The 11,082-nt window shown below is 41.1% G+C and overlaps 2 protein-coding genes across 2 annotated transcripts in view; both read left to right on the top strand.

The window, feature by feature from the left end:
• The window catches only part of LTV1 (LTV1 ribosome biogenesis factor), a 19,442-nt gene extending 18,169 nt beyond the window's left edge, over window positions 1-1,273 (top strand). Inside the window, exons 7-9 of the mRNA XM_011962174.1 lie at window positions 305-357; window positions 548-748; window positions 878-1,273. Coding sequence (XP_011817564.1) covers window positions 305-357; window positions 548-748; window positions 878-988 — 365 coding nt within the window. The 3' untranslated portion in view covers window positions 989-1,273. The remainder of the gene's footprint in view (window positions 1-304; window positions 358-547; window positions 749-877) is intronic.
• Window positions 1,274-1,894: 621 nt separating this feature from the next.
• ZC2HC1B (zinc finger, C2HC-type containing 1B) overlaps window positions 1,895-11,082 on the top strand; it is a 74,520-nt gene continuing 65,332 nt past the window's right edge. The window contains exon 1 of the mRNA XM_011962030.1: window positions 1,895-2,026. Coding sequence (XP_011817420.1) covers window positions 1,999-2,026 — 28 coding nt within the window. The 5' untranslated portion in view covers window positions 1,895-1,998. The remainder of the gene's footprint in view (window positions 2,027-11,082) is intronic.

Here is an 11,082-nt window from a genome sequence, read left to right as displayed (position 1 = left end):
TACTCCAACCTGGGCAACAAGAGCGAAACTCTAAAAAAAAAAAAAAAAAAAAAAGCATATATCAACTTTGAAAAAATACATATATTTTAATAAGAGTTACGCTTTTAGGAAGTTTGTGAAAAATTATTTAGAAAGAGTAATATTCCAATATTGAATTGTAAGCAATTTATAAAACATTGATCAGAGACTCCAGTGTTATTTTGCACTATGAAAACACAAAGTCAGAAATATAGTAGGAATTCAGTAATGCTTGGTGGAACTGAGAGTGTGCTTATTGATACATGACTTTTATTTGTTTGTTTAGGTACGTACTCAAATTTATATAACCATCCACAGCTAATCAAGTATCAATCAAAGGTAAGTCCTAGTGTGCTAAGCTATTTGAAGGATGCAGTGCCTAAAAAATAGAGTGCACATTTTCACTCAGTAACTTTTTATCTTTGTGGTTAGCAGTGGTATTAGAAAAAGCATCAACAGTATGCCATTAATGAGCTATTTTTTAATAGGAATGAGAAATAACTCTAGTACCATTTTATCTGTATTTCAGCCCAAACAAATTCAAATATCTTCTAAAACAGGAATACCTCTCAATGTCTTACCAAAGCAAGGACTCACAGCAAAGCAAGCTGAAAGAATACAGATGATTAATGGCAGTGACCTTCCTAAAGTATCAACCCAGCCACGTTCTAAAAATGAAAGCAAAGAAGATAAAAGAGCAAGAAAGCAAGCTATCAAAGAAGAGCGCAAGGTAAAAAATATTTTTCAAATGTGAGGTTTACAAAGAGCTGGTGGAGGGAAAATTAGGGGAATTTTGTAAAAGCAGCCTGTATCAGTTTAAAGGTAAGAATATACAAGTATATTCTTGTACTTACAACAGGAACGAAGAGTGGAGAAGAAAGCTAACAAGTTAGCATTTAAACTGGAGAAAAGAAGGCAAGAAAAAGAGCTGCAGAACTTGAAGAAGAATGTTGAAGGTCTAAAGCTATAGACAGTGGTGCATACAGGGCAAGGCACTTTATTAGGGGCTCTTCATTATCTTTAGTCATTGACTAGAACCTTCAGAAAGACGTAACTGTTTGCCATTTTACTGGCAGATAAGAGGAAAATACAGTATTTGTATTATTTTTATACTGGCAAGTGTCCCCTGCCAACTGTCTTGTAAATACTGTAATGTTTTAATTTTTAATATAAGCTTACATTTGCTCTGAAATAAATGACTTCATGAATGTGAAATGTTTGGATAAATTAAAGGAAAATATCTTCATAACTTGAATGGAATTGTATTCATTTATTTGTATGGTTGTCATAGTTGTTTTTTTGCAGATGTTTTCAAATATTTCTTTGAATCCTCTCCATGCCTTTTCAGGAATTACATGGTTTAATTTGCTGTAAATAGAAAAGTGGCCTGGTTAAACTCAATTTTGAAATGCTGACTTTATTCTGTTTAGTGTAAGATGAGTTTTTCTGAGAAGTTTCCACTGTTAGGAAGCTAAGTTTTTCCTTGCTGGAAACAAAGGACTATTTCAAAAGGGTGGTAAAACTGAATATTAAGGTTCTTGAGATTCATATTTCCTGTTATATTACTGGATGGCTTGCTTTTGAGATTTAGGAACAGTGAAGACAGGAAACAGAATAGTCAAGGAAATAAGAAAACTTACTTGACTTCAGTGAGTCCCTAGTTCAAAATCAGAAGTATTTATTTCAGTTTAAACTGGAGAGTTTGTCTTTTCAACATTAGTTAATCCTCGGAACCATTCATACTTGATTAAAATACATAGTTGAAAACTTTCCCTGTTTTTGATGAGTTGATTTTTGTTTTAACTGATTCAGACTTTTTCAAGGTTTAGGCAGTGACATCATCACAGTTGTTGATTATTTGGTAAACTGTGACTTCTTGCAACAGATTAGTGGCCCTGGTTTATGTTCTTGACTAGTATGTTGTTATCTGGACTAAGCTGTAAAAATCTGTGAACACTGTTGCTCTGAGTTAGGAACAGAATGGCTGGGGCAGAACCATTTTTGGCAGGTGAGCTGCACTTGATATCTAAATTATTAGAAAACTGCCTTCATCTGTAATCATTTACTTATGGCTTTTCAAAGCTGGTAGGTATTAGCTTGTTCTACCATGTGTGATCTGTTTAAATCTAAGTACTGTAGGATTTTTAAAGAGTTGTCAAAACTGATGGCATTAGGTATTCTACCAACATAGGCTAGAAAAAAATATTGGCTGGAGCTTGTCATTGCAGAAGTAGGATACTGGAGAGAATGTATTTAAGTGCCAGCCTGTGAAGTAAAGGGTCAGATGATGGTTTATGTCAATATTGAGAACGTAAGTACTAAAAGGATTGACCATTTATTTTGATAGCTGTCTCAACTGAAGATTCTCAAAAACAGCAAGAGTCTTACAGGCATTGGATGTTCCTTTGTCATGTTACTCAAATTCTGTGTTATGAGGTGCTAACTTTACTTCACTCTGTTTAAATCCATATATTATATATTTTGCAATTAAGAGAAAAAGACTAGGCCATGAGTCTTGATGAAACATACTGTGATTTAGGCAGATTATACTCCAAACTTAAATATTTTAATTTTATTCTGAAGAACAAATTCATGATACTGTAAATGAATTTTCTGATATCTTTGTTGTCTAAAAATCTATAAATGATGATTGGGAACTGATCATAAAATCTCCATGTTAAATGTTGGGAGCCCAAGAGATCAGAGGGTTTTTGCCTTCAGGAGCCACATGGTCTGAGGAGGCAGGATAGGTGCAGTGAAATGTAACTGGCGATACTATCACTGTTGTGGTAAGTACCACTTTTAATGAGAATCTTGGTACTTGCTGTTCCCCGGGAAGTGCTCTCACTGCAGACAGACCTTCCTCGTGGTTGGTGCTCAGCTGTCACCTTCACTATAGGCTATTCCCTGAGCTTGTATTTAAAAATACTGCATGCATCCCTCCCCTGCATCCTTGACCCTCCCTCCCTGGTTTATGTTTTCCACAACATCTGTTGACACAGAGGACTGGTTTTCAGTCTCCTCTTGCAGGACAAACCCTTAAGGCACAGTGTTTTATTTATTGCTTTATCCTCAGGTCTGAAACGGTGCCTGGCATTCAGTATACAGTCACAAAGTAGTGTATGGATGAATGGATAGATGGGAAAGATTTCAGAAAAGAATTAAATGTGGAGAAAACCATAGCAGGGCCTAGACTCACTGGGGTTAGGGAGGAGAGAAAGGCCTAAGAGATCCCAGGCAGGGGGCAAAATCTTGAAGAATTTGTATCTTAAACCTTTTTTGTTTGTTTGTTTGTTTGTTTGTTTGTTTGTTTGTTTGTTTGCCAAGATGGAGTCTTGCTCTGTCACCCAGGCTGGAGTGCAGTAGTGCGATCTCAGCTCACTGCAGCCTGCAATTTCCAGGTTCAAATGATTCTCCTGCCTCAGCCTCCCGAGCAGCTGGGCTTACAGGTGTGCGCCACCATGCCCGGCTAACTTTTGTATTCTTAGAGACAGGGTTTTGCCATGTTGGCCAGGCTGGTCTCGAACTCTTGACCTTGTGATCTGCCTGCCTCAGCCTCCCAAAGTGCTGGGATTTCAGGCATGAGCCACCAACACCTGGCCCACCTATTTTGTTTAAGCATTGCGCGTGACTGGTGTTAAAACCACCTGGATATTGTGGTACCACAGATGCTCCTTGACTCATGGTGGGATTATGCCCTGATAAACCCACCATAAGCTGAAAACATGGTAAGTCAAAAATGCATTTACTATACTTAACCTACTGAGTATCATAGTTCAGTCTAGCATACCTTAAACTTGCTCAGAATATTTTCCATTAGCCCACAGTTGTGCAAAGTCATCTGGCAATACAATACGCTGTAGAGTTACCAGTTTGCCCTCGTGATCACGTGGCTGGCTGGGAGCAGTGGCTCGCCTCTGCTGCCCAGCATCATGAGAGAGGATTGTACCACTTTCTACTGAATACATATTGCTTTCTCACCATCATGGAAAAATTGTGAAATTGAACCATCATAAGTTGAGGACTGTCTGTACTGTTACTTTACAAGTCTAAGTGTCTGAAGTGCAGTTACTGCTTGTGTGTATTACCTGTGATGCCCTGTATCTACACCTCCATTGTGATGTCATCAAGTCACCTCAGTTGAAAGAACTCTAACCTCTTGTAACTTTACTATTATATTTTCAATACTTTTATGTTACTTCTTCATATGGGTTGACATTGCTGTGCTTTATCAGTCTTGTTCCAGTTAAAGGGCAGAGAAGGTAGAAATTCTAATGGCCTTGCATTTTTATTGTGAAACTTACAGGAGAATGTTTAAAGCAAACAAAGGGCCACTGTTCAAGTTAAGAAATACAACATAGAAGTCCCCAGTGAATCCATCCTTGATTTCTTTTTTTTTCTTTTTCTTTTTTTTTTTTTTTTTTGAGACGGAGTCTCGCTCTATCACCAGGACTGGAATGCAGTGGTCGGATCTCAGCTCACTGCAAGCTCCGCCTCCCGAGTTCCCGCCATTCTCCTGCCTCAGGCTCCGGAGTAGCTGGGACTACAGGCGCCCGCCACCTCGCCCACCGGCTAGTTTTTTGTTTTTTTTAGAGACGGGGTTTCACTGGGTTAGCCAGGATGGTCTCGATCTCCTGACCTCGTGATCCACCCGTCTCGGCCTCCCAAAGTGCTGGGATTACAGGTTTGAGCCACCGCACCCGGCCTGTTTTTTAAATTTTTTTAAAAAGAGAGATTGGGACCCAAAGCTAAAACTTTTGAGTATTGAAAACAACGTATCTCTTTATTAAAACAGCATAAAAGCACCCTAGTTATTGTTGTTTTCCCTTTACGCACTCTGTGAGGCCAGTCACCCTAGTTTTGATTCTGGAAAGAATGTGTATAGGTCAAAAGGAGTTGACTGATCAAACGTTCTTATTGTCCCCCTTGAATTCTGACATCCTGATTCTGAATTTCTCCAACGGTAATCCATAAGATGTATTTTTGAAGTATTGGCCTCATTGAGCACATCAAAATTCCATTTCTTTCCATCTCTCATCTGGAGTTTTCAGACATAACTAACACTGAGGAACATAATGGAAGTAGAGTATAAGACGCTTTTGAAAGTTTGAATTTTCATATACTGTATTTGGTTCTGTTGTAACAGATTAGCTCCAGGGTTTGTATCCCAGCCTATAGACTGTTTATAAGGTTTTTAATCCCACCTATCCTGTTGTTTGTTCTGTAGCACATAACACCTCCTAACATCATGTCTAATGTTGTGCTTCTTTACTGTGTGTGTTGTATAGATTTGTCTCAGATTAGAATGTGAATTCCCCAAGGGCAGAGAGTTTTTTGTGTTTTGCTCATGGATACATCTGAAAGCCTAAAATGGTGTCTTGGCATGTAGTAGAAGTTTAAAGTGTTCCATAAATGATAAATGAATGAAGGAATAGTTTCCTTCAAGGTGAATCTAAAATAAAGGCTCTTACCTTGCTACCTTCTCACCTAATACTATTTTCCCTCTTCTCTTGAGGGAGAAGCAAACTGTTACTACACATCTCACACTTCAGGAGATATATCCCCCCCATTTACTCTTTGTCAAAGCATAACAGTGTCAACACCATTTGCATAATATGATAATTATTGTCTAGACAAGAACGAAATATGTACATTAGTGGGAGAATTTTCAGTTGCACAATCTTTTAGTTTGCATAACTAAGGAATTTGAAAATATCTTCAGGCTGGGCGTAGTGGCCCATACTTATAATCCCAGAACTGTGGGAGGCCGAAACAGGTGGATCACTTGAGCCCAGGAGTTTGAGACCATCTTGGGCAATGCAGAGCCTGTTTCTGTTAACAAAAATAAATAAAATAGCTGGGTGTGGTGGCATGTGCCTGTGGTCCCAACTGCTTCAGAGGCTGAGGAGTGAGGATCACTCGAGCCTGAGAGTTTGAGGCTGCAGTGATCTATGGTCGCGCCACTGTACTCCAGGCTTGGAGACAATGAGATATTTAAAAAAAAAAAAAGAAAAGAAAAAGTATCTTCAAAAATGTTTTTTTTTTTTTGAGACGGAGTCTCGCTCTGTCGCCTGGGCTAGAGTGCAGTGGCCGGATCTCAGCTCACTGCAAGCTCCGCCTCCCGGGTTCACGCCATTCTCCTGCCTCAGCCTCCCGAGTAGCTGGGACTACAGGCGCCCGCCAACTCGCCCGGCTAGTTTTTTGTATTTTTTAGAGACGGGGTTTCACCGTTAGCCAGGATGGTCTCGATCTCCTGACCTCGTGATCCGCCCGTCTCGGCCTCCCAAAGTGCTGAAATTACAGGCTTGAGCCACCGCGCCCGGACCATCCTTGATTTCATTTCACTCTTTGCCCTCAGGTAATCCAGCTGTCATACAAGTTGAACATCTCTAATCCAAAATCCAAAAGGTTGAGTACCAATGTGAGACAACAAATAGAAAACACCACGCATAAGTACTTAATACAAGCTTTGTTTCATGCACGAAATTATTTAAAATACTGCATAAAATTACTTTCAGGCTGTGTGTATAAGGTGACATCTGAAATAAAGTGTTTAGACTTGGGTTCCATCCACATGATATCTTGTTCCAAAATCTGAAAGAAAAATCTGCAACACTTCTGGTCCCAAGCATTTTGGATAAGGGATACTCAACCTGCATTAAGTATTTCCTTCTTTTTTAAAGCTACTTGTATAGTATCCCTAAACACAACACCTTGTTTCATTTTGAACAACTGAGAAAAACAAACCTAGCTTTTTGAGGGCAGTATTTGCTACCAATTAGATGAAAGCTTCCTAGGGAAGATGAACTGTGAACAGTCCCTGGGTCTGACTTCCACTTCTAGAGTTTACAGGAACCCATATTTAGATATCAGTGAGCAAGGTGATGAGTGAGTTTTAGGGAACAAGTCACAGTTTAGGCATCCAGAATGTGCAGACATATGCTTAGAGGATTGTATTCTTGTTTTATATTTTCTGCTTCTAAACTCACCCTGACCTCTCAAGATCAATGCAGAACCTTCCTATGGGGTGAAATGAGTGTCTCCAACTGATTTAGAGACCAGGATATGGAAGGGAGAGCAGGCACTTTATTAGAATGTGGCCAAACATGCCAAGTGTAGAACAAAATGGGAGCCAGGACTTGCTTGAATATACTATCTTGAGATTATGAAGGCAGTGAATATCTTAGTCATGATAGCCTTCAACACGTCTGTTTCTTTAATCACACACCTCAAACCTCGACTGGTTGCTCTTTGGTTGTGGTGCCTAGCTATCATACTGGAAATTCTCTTTTCTCTATCCATTGTATAATTGCCTTTTCCTATATCTCATTCACATGCTTGTGGATCACATCCTCCAGTAATTCATGAAGTGGGGTACAGGGGATGTAGACTTTTTGGGAACTTGGATGTCTGGAAATATATTCTACTCTTATGCTGGATTGACAGCTTGACTGGATATAGAATTCTTGGTTGTAGATTACCTCAGAAGTTTAAAGGGTTTCTTCCATTAGTTTCCATTTCCAATTTTGCTTTTTGGGAATCTGAAGCCATCCTGATTGCTGATCGTTTGTATCTAATTTTTCTGTGGAAGTCTGTAGAATCTGTCTTCAGTGTTCTGAAACTTCCATTTTACTGAGTATTTTAAATCAGAAGGTGTATTAGTGTTCTCTAGAGGGACAGAACTAATAGGATAGATCTACATATAAAGGGGAACTTATTAAGTATTAACTCACAATCACAAGGTCCCACAATAGGCCGTCTGCGAGCTGAGGAGCAAGGAGAACCAGTACAGTGCCCAAACTGAAGAACTTGGGAGTCTGATGTTTGAGGGCAGGAAGCATCCAGCACAGGAGAAAGATGTAGGCTGGGAGGCTAGGCCAATCTAGTGTTTTCACATTTTTTTTTTCTGCCTGCTTTAGATTAGATCCACGCTGGCAGGTGACTAGATGGTGCCCACCTTGATTAAGGATGGGTCTGCCTTCCCCAGCCCACTGACTCAAATGTTTTTTTTTTTTTTTTTTTTGAGACGGAGTCTCGCTCTGTCACCTAGGCTGGAGTGCAGTGGCCGGATCTCAGCTCACTGCAAGCTCCGCCTCCTGGGTTTACGCCATTCTCCTGTCTCAACCTCCCGAGTAGCTGGGACTACAGGCGCCCGCCACCTCGCCTGGCTAGTTTTTTGTATTTTTTTTAGTAGAGACGGGGTTTCACCATATTAGCCAGGATGGTCTCGATCTCCTGACCTCGTGATCCGCCCGTCTCGGCCTCCCAAAGTGCTGGGATTACAGGCTTGAGCCACCGCGCCCGGCCCACTGACTCAAATGTTAATCTCCTTTGGCAACACTCTCAAAGACACACCCAGGATCAATAACTTTGCATCCTTCAATCCAATCAGGTTGACACTCAGTATTAACCATCACAAGTCCACCTCTTGTCAACTTGAACCCATACCCATCTCCTGAGATCATACGTAATCTCCAAATAAAGACAATAATGAGGTCATAATTACACCTAACGTAATACAACTATCCCTCCTACAATCAGAAATGCACCAATCCCCAACCCAAATACTATTACATACTATACTATATGGTATACTTACTATATATAAGTATACTATATGTAAGTATACTATATAGTATATACTATATAGTATGTAAGTATACTATAGTAAGTATAGTATATAAGTATACTATAACAATACTTAAATGGTGATGTGAAGTCAATAAATCTTATGTCACATGATGAAGGAAAAAGGAAATAAAATGAAGATATCTTAGTACAAGTGTGTATGTGCACAAACGTGTTTTTAACAAAAGAAGGAGGAAATACTCATGACAATTACAGTCCTCGTTCCTGCAGCTGGTCAAGTGGTCATAGCTGGTATTGATGACTACATTCTTCTACTACCCATTCTGTATTCCCTTTGCCTTCAGCAAGCACCTCAGCAGGTTATGGTTTTTTCCTGGTGGAGTGACCCAAACCTTCATTCCTGAAGGGTCTGGGCCATTTGTAGTTCTGCCTGGATTGGCTGTTGTAGTTTACCATTGACCTTAATCACAGGGCATGGTAATACTAAGAGACACCCTAATGAATCTCCTGTATTCATGCATACTCTTCCTTATCTCTGTTGTGGAGTAGTAGAGCATACACGGCCTTCTAGAGAACTTTACCCAGCCCTTCAAAGTATTGTCACCTAGTTGGTGTTGTGATTGTGACTTCAAAAGGCCATTCCACCATTCTATAAATCCAACTGCTTCAGGATGATGAAGAATGTGGTGAGACCAGTGAATTCCATGAGCATGAGCCCACTGCCACACTTCTTTAGCTGTAAATTGAGTGCCTTGGTCAGAGGCAATGCTTTGTGGAATACCATGACAGTGGATAAAGCATGCTATGAGTCCACGGATGGTAGTCTTGGCAGAAGTATTGCATGGAGGATAGGCAAACCCATATCCAGAGTGAGTGTCTATTCCAGTGAGGAGAAACCTCTGCCCTTTCCATGATGGAGGAGGTTCAACATAATCGACCTGCCAGCAGGTAGTTGGCTGATCACCCTGAGAAATGGTGCCATATCGAGGTCTCAGTGTTGGTCTCTGCTGCTGGAAAATTGGACACTCAGCAATGGCTGTAGTCAGGCCAGCTTTGGTGAATGGAAGTCCATGTTGCTGAGCCCATGCATAACCTGCGTTCCTGCCACCATGGCCACTTTGTTCATGGGCCCATTGGGCAACGACAGGGTTGGCTGGGGAAAGAAGCTGAGTGGTGTCCACAGAACAGGTCATCCTATCCACTTGATTATTAAAATCCTTCTCTGCTGAGGTCACCAGTTGGTGAGCATTCACATGGGATACAAATATCTTCCCAGTTTTTGACCCCTCAGAGAGGTCCATCCACATACCTCTTCCCCAAATTTCTTTGTCACCAATTTTCCAATCATGCGTCTTCCAAGTCCCTGACTATCCAGCCAAACCAGTGGCAACAGCCCATGAATCAGTATATAATCACACATCTGACCATTTCTCCTTTCATGCAAAGTGCACAAGCAATTGCACTGATTAAAGTTCTGCCCACTAGGAAAATTTTCCCTCACCACTTTCAGGGATGTCCTAGGAAGGGGCTGTTCTTCAGGGATGTCCTAGAAAGGCAGCTGTCCACTTTTGGGTGGTGCCTCCATATTGTGCAGAACCGTCTGTGAACCAGACTCTAGTGTTCTCTTTTTCTGTCAACTGATCATAGGGAACTCCCCATGAGGCCATCGGTGCAGGCTGGGGGAGAGAAGGCAGGGTGGCAGGAGTGGAGACCATGGGCATTTGAGCCACTTCCTCATGTAACTTACTTGTGCCTTTAGGACCTGCTTGAGCCCGATCACGTATATACCACTTCCATTTGATGATGGAATGCTGCTGTGCATGACCCACTTTATGGCTAGATGAGTCAGAAAACACTCAGTTCATGATAGGCAGATCAGGTTGTATGGTGGCTTGATGACCCACAGTCAAACGTTCAGTTTCACCAAAGCCCAGTATCAGGCCAAGAGCTGTCTCTCAAAAGGTGAGTAGTTATCTGCAGAAGATGGCAGAGCCTTACTGCAAAATCCTAGAGGCCTCCGCTGTGATTCACCTTTGGGGGCCTGCCAAAGGCTCCAAACAGCATCACTATCTGCCACTGACACCTCAAGTACCATTGGGTCTGCTGGGTCATATGGCCCAATTGACAGAGCAGCTTGCACAGCAGCCTGGATCTATTGCAGAGCCTTCTGTTCTGGACCCTACTCAAAACTGGCAGCCTTTCAGGTCACTCAATAAATGGGCTGCATTAACACACCCAAATGAGAAATGTGTTGCCTCCAAAATCCAAATAGACCCACTAGACATTGTGCCTCTTTCTTGGTGGTAGGAGGGGCCAAATGCAGCAACTTATCCTTCACCTTAGAAGGAATATCTCGACAGGACCCATACCACTGGGCCCCTAGAAATTTTATTGAGGAAGAAGTTCCCTGAATTTTCATCAGATTTCCCATCCTCTGGCACACAAATATCTTACCAATAAGTCCAGTGTGTTTAC

Source organism: Colobus angolensis, unplaced genomic scaffold, assembly GCF_000951035.1.
Source record: "Colobus angolensis palliatus isolate OR3802 unplaced genomic scaffold, Cang.pa_1.0 Scaffold58, whole genome shotgun sequence".
In the NCBI taxonomy this organism is placed as follows: Eukaryota; Metazoa; Chordata; class Mammalia; order Primates; family Cercopithecidae; genus Colobus; species Colobus angolensis.
This window is presented reverse-complemented; position numbering and strand designations above follow the sequence as displayed.